A 12,184-nucleotide genomic window follows, 5' to 3' on the forward strand; every position below is an offset into this window, starting at 1 on the left:
GTGTTTGAATAAAAATGAACAACTGCCATTTATTTATTTCATGTACTATATTAAAACGAAAACTCGTTTCTGATCAACATACAGCAGAGAAAGTTATTTTTATCTGCATTCTGTCGTATCTTGCCACTTTATTATATAACACATTGTTTCATTATCTCGGGTTCAATCAGTCGAAAACGGGTTTCTAATTCAACGTGTCGCGTTTTGCCTCCCCCCCCTCCCTTAGAGTTCATGTGTTAACTTTGTAATCTGCATAAAGTAAATCACACGTTTATCTCCGTGGCCCCAATTTAGTAGTTCATTTCACCTCTGATCTTGTACAGTATTATGCAATCTATTCGTCCAAAAAAATTCCTTGGAACTAGATTTAGCAACCAACAAGTTGTCATTTCTTGTATAACCTTGACATAACGCAATTGTGACGTGCAGCAATAGAAATGTTACAAACATTTAGAATTTAATAATTATTGTGTGCTACAATGACGTCACTAAATATTGCGTAACGTGAATCATGTTCAATTCAGACTAGAATACTTATAATTTTTGCTGCGTTCACATAATTTTGCAGTTTTTTTGTTCAGGCTGTAAACTTTATTCTGATTCACAATAAAATCACTAAGAGGTCACAGCGAGGTAACGCTGTTGGGGGATGGATCTGTCATTACTGTCTGCGCGCCTTGAGTTACCAGTTGTATGTAATTCCACACATTACTCACACAATGTATCGATTTCGTTAAATTGTTTTTTAAAAGATTTGTAATTGTTCAAATTTTAGATATAAATGAGTGTGACGTAGAAAATGGTGGATGTGAAGAGATTTGCGTTAACACTGACGGATCTCACTATTGTGATTGCGTAGAAGACCACGTATTACAGCCAGACGGCGTAACTTGTGAACGTAAGTAACATTTAACGAGACGCTCATAGCACTTTTCATTCCTGTTTTCCAAAACAATTTTTCATCTGAAGAAACCACCTTTTCGGACGTTTCGGATAACCTTCCTCATTTTTAGTATATCTTTCACGTCTATCAAAAAAAATGCTCCCGCCTTAAAAAACGTGTTTGTGCATTGATTAAAGTGTGATGTCGTACCTAACAATTGCCATTGAATAAGTGCATTTCCAAACTGATATTATTTCTCAATATTCAATAGTACGATCATTGTAGTCTAATATTCTAAGTAGATGCAAAACTGCATTACTTATCTCACGCACAGCCTGTCAATAATTTCACTTTCGTACTTGTCACATACACGATATATAAGGTTATTTTGGCAGCCAAGAATATAAACTACTTAAATTGTACCGTCTTAGATGAAAGTCATAGTTACCTAATTAGTAATGTAGTATGTCATTATGCAAATTTCTTGCGATGCGCGTGTACACGTTTTTCTACTATGGGTCGAGTTCCGATACGTTCACAGTTAAACAGAAAATTAATGAATCGAGCAATACCGATGAGTATTGAAGCGTTATACAGCTTGATCGTATAGCGAAACGTTATCATTGAATCATTTGGTATTTTACACCTTTTTGAGCATAACATATTGTTTCTAATGTAGTAATAACAGCTTTACTAATTGCATTCTTGGTTTTCCATTTGTCATATGAATATAACATAAATTATCAGCTGAAAAGGACACGATAGACAAATAAAATCTAAGAAAAGTACTTATAAACGTACAATCAGTGTATACTACTACAGTGTCAGTTTTCATTAAATTACACGTCCCGTAAGCAACATATGACTATCGTGTTAATTCATTTAAAGCAGCTCGAAACTATCTTCAACCTGGAACGCTTATGTTTTTTTGCAGACCCAGACGACGAATAGTACTGAGAAGTTTTGAATACTTATAATGCAATATTGAATCCATAGTATTGTAGACGACGTAGACAGTGCTGACGATTCTAGTTTGTCGGTTATTTTCACATGGGTTTACTAGAGAAGAATGTATGATGTTAATGTTGTAATGTAACGAGTGTGTGATTCATGGATTTTACTTATAATATTGCTAAATACGAGAAATGTTTAAATTTGTGTTCAATGTATGTATATTGCCCATAATTACTGTAGTCAAATTGGTATATTCTTATTGGAAGAAATGTATAATAGTCATTTACATTTTCATTAGGCAGTATGAGCTATTTCATTATTTGTAAAAACAAAAAACAAATAAAAAAAACATGGGGATAATACTTATTTACTTTTTGTAGCAAATATTCCATATTAAGAAATTAAGAGAGGTGCACATCAATATGATGGGTGATGTTTTACTGTCTGCTTTGTGAAGTAAATATAATATTCCTGGTGGAGTATATGCCAAGTTATTGTTTTGTGTTTTCGGGGGAGGGTTAATTCCATTTGGAGGAATATGATTAAACAACTAGTTTGGATAAATGAATTATTTGTACTTTTGGACCATTGGGATGTTTTTGTATATACCGAAAAAATGTGAATAGTTGTAGTTATTGAATTATGTTTAATCTGAATTTACCTAGAACCGAATGTAAAATATAGTCGGAATGGTACTACATATTAGACTTCACGTTCATGTATGTATGTACGTATGTATGATAACTGCGTGTAAATACGCAATGGTGTGTGGAAAGTGAGTGTAGTCTATTTTTAGTAGTTTTAATAAAATTGACATATATATTAAGAAGTATGTTAATGATTAATTATCTCAACCAATTAGTTATACTTAATCAGTCACAGGAATGATATGGTGGTTTCGAAATAATTTAGATTATGTGACAAATGCTATGTGGTTATTAGGCACATTGTGTAATTAAACATATTATTGTAGTATGTTAATCTTAAAATTAATTGGCAAGTGTTGCGAGAACATCTTCTACGTTCGTTTTATGTTATTACATGAGTTGATTCCAGAAAGCCATGGAAAGCTTATGCATTATTCTCAACATTAATAATATAATATTACCATATTTAATCAGGCACCTATTACAATTTGTATCATCTATGTCCACGTATTTATGCAAATGTTGAACTATTATGACATCAATACCTGGGCACTTTGAATTTGGAAATTATCAAACACACTTGCGTTTCTGTTCATACAAAAAATGAGATTTTTGCTGTGGTTTATTCACAGTTGAATAGTGTGTACTATACGTCATTTATGAATGATATAATGTGTTGCTGGGTCTTCTGATTCATGTGTTGGTGAATGTCCCAACATGCACCGTTCTGATTAGCCTCAACTATTGAAATAATGAAATGTTTATGAGCATGTTCTTGCTTTAAACTTGCATATTGTGGTGGTGGGTAATTAACTATAAAATCGATGAATAAATTAGTTGGATAAACTTCACTGTGTACGTCTCCCTTGTTTTACATATTATGTTCGAGGGTGTTTCATGTATTAATGTTACATGGCATATTGCAATGCGTCATGGAAAGACACACTTATGTGTTTACAAATTTTAATGTATAGTTTTTTGAAAATGTAGAACAGTTGCGATTCTTAAAAACTGACGTTGTGATTGTTATCTTACTTTCGACAATACAGTCAATGTCATTGGGATATAGATAAAATTAAAAACATGAAGCTGAACATCTATTAACGGATATCAATCAATTAATTGCAGAAATGCTTGATTTTGATGTATTGTTAACATTAATTGCTAATTGGTGATCATTCGGCCATCTTGAATCCGTCAAACAAATTAATGTATGATGCATCGGTATAATTTTAATGTGATTAGTCAAGGCAGGTCACTAATATTGCTTTGGAACAGCATGCATTCAAACAAAATGTCCGCCAGTTGGCCATATCAACTTGAAATCCGATATGAAAAACAGCATGGATCCAATAGTTTACACTGAACGTACCAATCGTGTACAAAAATCATTTTTACTCAAACAAGCTCTTGTTCTTGAATGGCATCAATGTTTGATTTTGATGATTTTTACCATTAAAATGACCGCCATTTGGTCATCTTAAATCGTCAAAAAGATACAAATGCATACGTGCGACATGATATATAACAAGTTTGAACATGAGAGATATGAATCTGGAACAGCATTTGTTAAAACAAAATGTCAGCCAGTCGAGCATTTTGAAACCGATCTGAAAAACCATGGAGCTAAAAATCTTGTTTTAGCTCCATGGAAAAACAAAATGCATCGGTGTCGCAATATATCAAATGTATGCGACAAGTGTGAACGAAATTCATTTATGCTCAGCCGACATCCGGATACAGAATGACAGAAATACTTGATTCTGATACTTGATTTTAAGAATGAAAATGGCTGTCAATCGGCCACCTTCAACCGAATGGACGTTAATATGTAACCGAAGATTTGTAATGTATGTTTGAAGCTTGAATGCGATCCGAACGGCGTCTAAAGATAAGTGAGCGGATCCTTTTCTAAAAAAAACGCACACTGGCCTGATAACACAACAGCTTATGTATGCGTATGCTGTGATTGGTTGAGACCATCGTCCATCGGAAAAGCAACAAATCGTGATATTACCCTCATTTTAAATATAAACCCAGTACTAGTGTACAGGTTTTCTTATCTATGATAGCCAAATACGTCAAAATAAATCGCCACTGTAATGGCAATATTTTCTTTATTCCCGTGTTTTACAAACACACGAATAACGACTGTTGGAAACTTTGGGAATATTAGGTTACATTGTTTATTGTGTGATACCCCCCCCCCCCCCCACACACACACACACACATACACATACTGATTCAATCAAACTTGACCGTATATATACGACGCGATATCGGCGTTGGAAAGTTTGGTTTTATTTCACTATAAATAAGCGGTCATGTATTTGTATGTGACTACTAGTTATAGCAATGTTCGTCTTTTTCAAACGCAATACATGATATTACACGTACAATAAGTGATAAACTACCACACCATAGAAACATGTAGAAGAACAATATAATGTGTGAATATTTAGGCGAGTGTTGAAATACTCTCATTTCGTGTCCTAGTTACACGTGTATCAGTCAACATGCACACAATACACATTAATGTACCGAAGCGCAATAAGCTGCCATTCGCCCATTGTTTATCCACTAAGATTGGGAATTAGTTGTCGATGGGAATCAGAACGAATCACCACGTTTTGTTTTTACAACAGTGGTTAACAAAAAAGTAGGCACAGCCGAATATTCAGAGTGTTGTCACGCTGCCACGAGCTAATCGCCATTTATTAATGATCATTATTTACAATACAATAATACAATGTACAAATAACTACACCAAGTGCCCTGTAACCGGCGCAAAAAGCGGTGTAGAAAAAACCAAGGCAAAAAAACCCACGTAATGAAGGGAAAAATAAGCCTGGAAATCTACACCCGCCACATGCTGAATGCGCCTGAGGGAGGGTGGCGGGTTTCACCCTAATATATTCTAAGCGAAAAAGAAAAAAAATAATGCATGCTACCCAAGAGCTCTTGAAATTCTCGAAAATAATTAAAAAATAAATACACACTTGACGAGCTGCTGGCCGTGACGTGGCAACGCCTAGACTGGCCAAGTCACACAATAATAACAATTTTTAAATCAGGAGACCCAGCGGATTGCAATAATTATAGAGGCATTGCCATCTCCAGCTGTTTATCCAAACATTATACCATGATATAAAACAGCAGGTTAAAACAGAGATAACCAGTTTGGCTTTAAGAAAAATCATAGGACAACGGATAACATTTATATTTTGAGATCCTTGATTACAAAATATGTAAACAACAAACGTAAACAAAACAGAAAACTATTTATTTTCATGCTTTATTGACTTCTCCAAAGCCTTTGACTCGGTTTGGCGTGAGGGCTTACTATATAAACTTCTGCATTTAGGCATTGGGGGGAACTTCTATAATTCGATTAAGTCAATCTATAAAAATACACACTATAGCATTAAAATGAATAGGGGAATTACACCATACTTTGATTCTAATAGAGGTGTGAAGCAAGGCTGCAACTTAAGTCCCCAGTTGTTTAATATTTATGTCAATGGTATTTGTGATGTTAACAATTTTGACCCAGTGGACCTGAATGATGTGAAATTTAACTGTATTTTATATGCAGATGATCTTCTGTTGCTATCTACGAGTCATGATGGTCTACAGAAGGGCATTGATGCCATTTAAAATTACTGCCAGAAATTGAAATTAAAGGTTAACATAAACAAATCTAAAATTATAGTTTTCAACAGCACTGGTAAAAACCTTGACGACAAAATTCAATTTTACATTAATGGAACACAACTCGAATGTGTGAATTTTTATAACTACCTTGGCATCAAATTCCAATCAAATGGGAAATTTAGTGCAGCCACAGCAAGGTTGTATGAAAAAGCTCACAAAGCATCATTTAAAATGTATAAAATGCTTTGGGATTCAAATGAATGCCATTCAGTGAGTCTAGCCTGTAAACTGTTTGATTCTGTTATTAAACCAGTTATTTTTTATGGGTCAGAAGTTTGGGGTAGTTTTCTGACTGATCTATTTAGTGGAACTGGCAATAGCAAATTAGAGATTGATAATACTGTTTTTGTATCAAAGCTATTCGCTGACAAAATATTATCAGAAAAACTTCATATAAAGTTTTGTAAGAGAGTTTTGGGAGTACATAGGAAGGCATAGAATATTGCTTGTAGAGGTGAACTAGGTCGTTTCCCACTTGTGATTGATGTTTGTACTACTGTTATAAAATTTTATCAAAGGTTGTCATGTAAGAAAACAAACAACATAATTATCGAAGTTGCTTTTAAAGAAAGTAGAGGGTTTAAATACGATCCCTGGTATAAATTTGTCCAAAAACTTCTACAAATTACAAATATGACAAACACGGATACTAATCAGGCAAATTTTTGCAATCTGTTTACTCAAGCATTGTTTTTGTGTACGTTCCAAATAAAATATCCTATCCTATCCAATACACTACCACAAGCCAATGCGGTACGCCAAATGCGTCCTCTAACGGGTGCCACCAAAACATCTATTTCTGGCTTTACTTCGTACAGCAAGAAATAACATGTTTTGTTTTTACAACAGGGGTTAACAAAAAAGTAGGCACAGCCGAATATTCAGAGTGTTGTCACGCTGCCACGAGCTAATATAGACAAAAACAGAAGGGGAAATGCAAGGAAAACCTGAATTATGTAAAATAACAAAAACAAAATTCAGTACAATGTGATACATGGTAATCGAGCACGCCAGCTTGAAAACATATTTTAAATTCCTAAGGACTTAGTAACGCCAAGCATGGCTTCTCATATAGCCCTCTTTGGCCTTATCAGATCTCCAACGGCCATGCCTCATCAGATTTCGATCGGATATACCCGCATGTGCGGCTGCTGTAGTGCCTCCTATTCTGAAGGAATGGGTACTAAACCCGGATACGTCCCCCACTACCAGGGACAATTTTGCTTTGATAATTTCACGAACCCGAGAATAACTTAACTTCCTATTTGCCCGGATCAATGAGCACCCCCCTTTCCTATAGTATAGAGGCCTGAAAATAAAAACATCAGAACCTGTAAAGTCTACTTGACCATGGAGCTAAAAAAAGAAGGAGATCGAACTGCCTTTGAAGCTATTGTTTAAATGACCGTTGCCGCTGTTTACTCAGCAAACACGGCGTTCCGATAATTTTAAGCCAATAAACAACCATGAATATTTAATGAGGGGCGTTCGGGTTCCATTCGGACAGTTTCGGCAATTTCCGAGCATGCAACAAATAAACACAATTTCAAAATGGCGGCGATGTCAACACGTTATACCGAGTGCGGCGAAACTTTTCTTTCGCATACAGTTAGTAATAATTTTAAAAGTGTTGAGGATGAAATTTTAGAAGACGACGAATACTGTTATTGCTGTGGTACTGAAACTATGGAGATGATCGCGTGCGATGGGAAGGATTGTCCAGTTGTTTGGTTTCATTATACTTGCGTTGGGTTGTCTGCCGACACTGTACCTGAAGGGGACTGGACGTGCAGAATTTGTTCAGGTAAATGGGAAACCGATCCCCAATCTTTAACACTTTAATCGATCCTGTTATTGTGGGTAGTGTTGTTTTAGCATTTACTGTGATTCTGATTTAAAACTGTTTCACTCGTTTGTTTTCGTTTGTGAACAGGAAATGGAAGTTATGGTGTTAACCACGGAGACAAACGGCAGGTTGTTGTTGCTGAGAAATCAAAGAGAAAGGTTAAGGAAGGTAAACTCAACTTCTATTTTAATACTTGTGTTTGAAACTCAGAACCTCAGAACCTTTTTCGGTGGCAATCAATAACAAACTTTGGTTTATTTTTATTATAGTGGTTTGTCAGTCGAGGTTTACGTACGAAGATGCAAAAGAAAGCTCCTGTAGTATGGTCAGCAAAGCTGCAAGTTCAATTCTGCAAAGTCAAATGTTAACATTGAACAAAGATGTCAGCCTTGAGCTTCAACCAGTTCTGCACTACGTTGTGAACCAACTCAACTCGACAAGCACTTCTCAGATGGCCAGTGAATTAGTTGGTGTTCTTTTCCCAAAGATCTGCGTAAAGAACATTACTTCACAGTCTTTTGACAATATATGCATGTCTTTTTACCAGTTGAGTTTGTCAAGTGTTTTTAGTAACATTTTTACAGTTTTTATTAGAGAAGCCAATTTCAATGTGTCAGAAACTTCCCAGTATTTTTTGGAACAGAGTTTTATTGCAGGCTAGATGTAGTGAATCTCACGAACACACTCTGAATGCTACAACAGATGCAACACTTTCATCACAAGAAGAGCAGGTGCTAAGATATGTAGCTGGATTTGTACCACACAAGTTAATTAAGTTTTATAGGAGATATCCTCAAAATACCTATGCTCAGTCGTGTGTTGAAGTCCTTGAGTCATGGAATGGTGGTGACGAGTGCAGTAATAGTAGTATGAAATTTCTCAGCTATACGAAAGAGTGGATTGACAAGGTAGATAGAGGTGGTCTATTTCATGTTAAGGACGAGGTGCATCTTTTTTTCAGACGCTTAGAACAGGTTTCTAGACAATTTTTAGATACTAGTCAAGCAGGGATGTACAGAGATGAAAGTTTGAAAGAAGTACTGATGAGCAATCTGCAGAAGTCCTCATCTGTTGTAAGTGGTTGGTTTATACTGTCTCAGTCCATGGAAGAATCTGTTGCATCATCACTTTTTGTACGAATTTTAGAGTGTTATGTGGATATACGTTGTCGATCTTTTGTTAGTATATATATGTTTTTGAGGAAAAAACATGAGAACAAGGTAAAGGTATCTAAGAAGGGTGAAAAATCTCTTCGTAAGCAATTAAAAAGTGAATCCTGGTTTATGATAGCATCACAGTTTATTTGTAAAAAATTAAAATTGTACAGCTCTTGGGGGGGGGGGGGGGGTTTAACTGTAAATGTAAATACATTAAGTGATAATAAAATTCGGTTATTTTGACTCATGCTTGACAATCCTGGAGTTGTTTTTCTTATTCCATCGAATCAATTTCTTTGAGCATGGTTGACAAATATATGGTGGATATACATTAGTTTCTTCATTACAGACATCAATACCAAGCCCTCTAGAAATCATCCCACCATATTTTGTCTTGGGTAATGGCTGCCTGCCAGTAATAACTGCTCTTTTCACCACATAGTCTGCACAATTTCTTGAGATTTTCCTGATGAAAATCCATACCAAACCTAAATAAAAACAATAAAAAGATGTTACTATAAGTACCATGTATATTCACAACAGGGAATTGGAGATGCTATACACAAATAAATGCATTTATGTCACGTTTAACCCTTTGAGCACCACATTTTTTCTCGCTCACAATTCAGTGGAAATATTTTCACATTTTGTAAATTGTTCACTGAATTCATCATAACTTTGGACCATTCAGACAGTATCAGATATTGCATTTAGTTTTTGATCAAAAGCTTTGTCATTTTTTTATCGAGATTTCATGTGAGGAGCAGAACTGTATAGAACTGTTTTGTGAATGGTGACTGAAGTTTACAATGGCGCTCAAAGGGTTAATTATAGTTTTTTTTTTAATAATGTACAAACACATCTGTACACATTTCTCCAGAAAAAATAGAAAGCTACTCTATAGAGGATGTCACATTGCACTGCTTTTCTTCCTGCTATATCATGGTAGTTTTCACTGCACCAATAGGAAACCCCGGGGATGTTAGCACTCGACATAAACAAACACGATGGCGAATTCGTGTACAAATGCATCGAAGTAAAACGAGAATTGCAGACTTGGCCATATAATAGTAATCGTGTAACCTACCTAGAAATGATGTACAGCAGAAATCCTTTCGTTTGAACTGTTTTTTACCGACCGGAGTTAAGATTATCACGAGAAATTACAGATTGACAAGAGCTCAAGTTTAACGTGTTGCTCGGCTGAGTGCAGCAATAACTATGAGGACCCACGGGAGACATAAACAGGAAACGAACCAACAAGCGGAAATGGAAAGTGTGACGCTGCGTTTGGCCACTCGAAGTAACAAGTCATCTACACATTGTCAACAAGTATGCGAAATCTACTCTCTTTTTATCCAAGAATTATTTTCCGGGACCTAATATCACGCTAGAAAATCGATTTTTTTTCGAACGATGTTTTCGCAGTAAGAAAATAACGAAAATTATTGTAACTTACGCATTAATCGTACGATTTCCATGATTCGAACGTCACCATCCAACATGGTTGCTGAAAAACTTAAAATTGGAAATCGCGCATGTTTGGTGAACTTCGGCACCAACTGCGCAGCTCTCAAAGTTCAGGTCACTGATGCGAGGAGGACGCTCATTAATTATTCATTGTTTAACGCCGGCCGCGATCACGGAGATGAAAGGCAAACGCGAACAATAAACTAATCAGCTTAAAACAAAGGACTCAAATAGGATTACAATCTGTTCGATCTCCTTCTTAATAAAGATTGTACACAAGGATGACCTCGAGCAATGCCTGACAGTGATATTTGTGAATGCCCACGCATGCGTAATGGAACATACCATTACATAAGGAGGAGCCGTAGCTCTTGCAATACAAGGGGCAATGTATACGAGGCACTAACGTTACAGAACCCACTTGGATCTCTGCTGCCTGGAAATACTGAATTAACTTAGCTACGGGGCAAGTAGGATTACTCGTTTTGGCAATGTGAACTTTATTGCCTTTCTTGTACTGATCATTTGTATTGCTTCGGATAGTGATGCAAACGTGCGTGTCATTAAAAACAATATCTGAACCCCTAATCCCTATAAGATCACTATATTTAAAAAAACCAGCAAAAGCAAGTAAACATAAACACAGATCTCTGATATCTTTTAAAGAACCTGAATGTTTTAAGAGTTCAACCAGACTGCACAAAATACTTGCTGTAACGGGCTCTTTCTTGATCGGTGGTTTGCCAAGTAACCGTCTGGAGGATTCCACAATGTTCTTGATAAAAGGATGTTGAGTAGGTGACGGCAAACCGGCCAAGGTGTGCATCCACTGAATGCTATAGCGTGCCGATTCCACGCACTGTTTCGTCTTCTGGCTATGAATTGCGCCCTCAATCAGACTAGTTAGATATATTGACACGTGGGAAAGATTGGCAGGAAATACCTGGAAACCGCATCCTTTGGCGAATTCTGCCTGTCTATTAAATGCGTTAAGATAACTCTTAGCTGTGGAGTCCGCTCTTGATGCTAGTGATATGCTTTCCAATGTTGACACCAGATGAGCATGTTCCTTGTTCGATCTTAGATCTTCCCAGACTCCCAATTTAAACATCTCCGTATCTGGTGGAATAGTGAAAACATGACGAGTTGTGTACATTCAACTAAACTGAAAAAGCAAAAAATCTGCTACTATGGAAACTCAGTCGATCAATCGAGCCAAGCACTATTGGCTAAGCCATTGTCATGGCAAACATTTAAAAAAACAGGCTGCTATGGACGCATTCGATCACTCGAGCCAGATACATTATCTGACGCCATCACAGCAAAAAACGAAAACTGACTATTTCAGTCATTTGAGCTCAGCACAGTTATTTGTACTCGACAAAAAAATTAAATACGTATTTATGGCTTGCAGAGAATACAGCGCCCTCTATCACTAGAACAAAGGCCTGCAAGGCTATGTTTAGACACATTTTCACCTTTGAACTTTACATTTAAAGCCAAAATACGGAAA

The 12,184-nt window shown here is 36.2% G+C and overlaps 2 protein-coding genes and 1 long non-coding RNA gene across 3 annotated transcripts in view; 2 read left to right on the forward strand and 1 right to left on the reverse strand.

Moving 5' to 3' along the window:
• Positions 1 to 3,330, forward strand: part of LOC102801759 (uncharacterized) — a 51,594-nt gene extending 48,264 nt beyond the window's left edge. Inside the window, exons 84-85 of the mRNA XM_085507581.1 lie at positions 776 to 898; positions 1,818 to 3,330. Of these exons, the coding sequence (XP_085363707.1) occupies positions 776 to 898; positions 1,818 to 1,834 (140 nt within the window). The 3' untranslated portion in view covers positions 1,835 to 3,330. The remainder of the gene's footprint in view (positions 1 to 775; positions 899 to 1,817) is intronic.
• Positions 3,331 to 7,741: 4,411 nt separating this feature from the next.
• Positions 7,742 to 9,257, forward strand: LOC146734652 (uncharacterized). The gene is made up of 5 exons (XM_085507582.1): positions 7,742 to 8,002; positions 8,132 to 8,212; positions 8,314 to 8,537; positions 8,629 to 9,117; positions 9,228 to 9,257. Exons 1-5 carry the CDS (start codon positions 7,750 to 7,752, stop codon positions 9,255 to 9,257), a joined length of 1,077 nt encoding a protein of 358 aa, XP_085363708.1. The 5' UTR covers positions 7,742 to 7,749.
• Positions 9,258 to 9,399: 142 nt separating this feature from the next.
• Positions 9,400 to 10,715, reverse strand: LOC146734653 (uncharacterized). The gene is made up of 2 exons (XR_014931559.1): positions 10,661 to 10,715; positions 9,400 to 9,689 (listed from the first exon to the last, which is right to left on the reverse strand). It is a non-coding gene; the product is annotated as an uncharacterized LOC146734653 (long non-coding RNA).
• Positions 10,716 to 12,184: the final 1,469 nt, after the last annotated feature.

Source organism: Saccoglossus kowalevskii, chromosome 14, assembly GCF_978046115.1.
Source record: "Saccoglossus kowalevskii chromosome 14, keSacKowa6.1, whole genome shotgun sequence".
In the NCBI taxonomy this organism is placed as follows: domain Eukaryota; kingdom Metazoa; phylum Hemichordata; class Enteropneusta; family Harrimaniidae; genus Saccoglossus; species Saccoglossus kowalevskii.

Excerpts from the sequence above, each read along its gene's own strand:
- LOC146734652 (XM_085507582.1), top strand. The coding sequence starts at position 7,750 with ATGGCGGCGATGTCAACACGTTATACCGAGTGCGGCGAAACTTTTCTT. Across the intron at positions 8,538-8,628 it reads TTCTTTTCCCAAAGATCTGC|TTTTTATTAGAGAAGCCAAT; the intron begins GTAAAGAACATT and ends ACATTTTTACAG. Across the intron at positions 9,118-9,227 it reads TGCAGAAGTCCTCATCTGTT|TATATATATGTTTTTGAGGA; the intron begins GTAAGTGGTTGG and ends ATCTTTTGTTAG.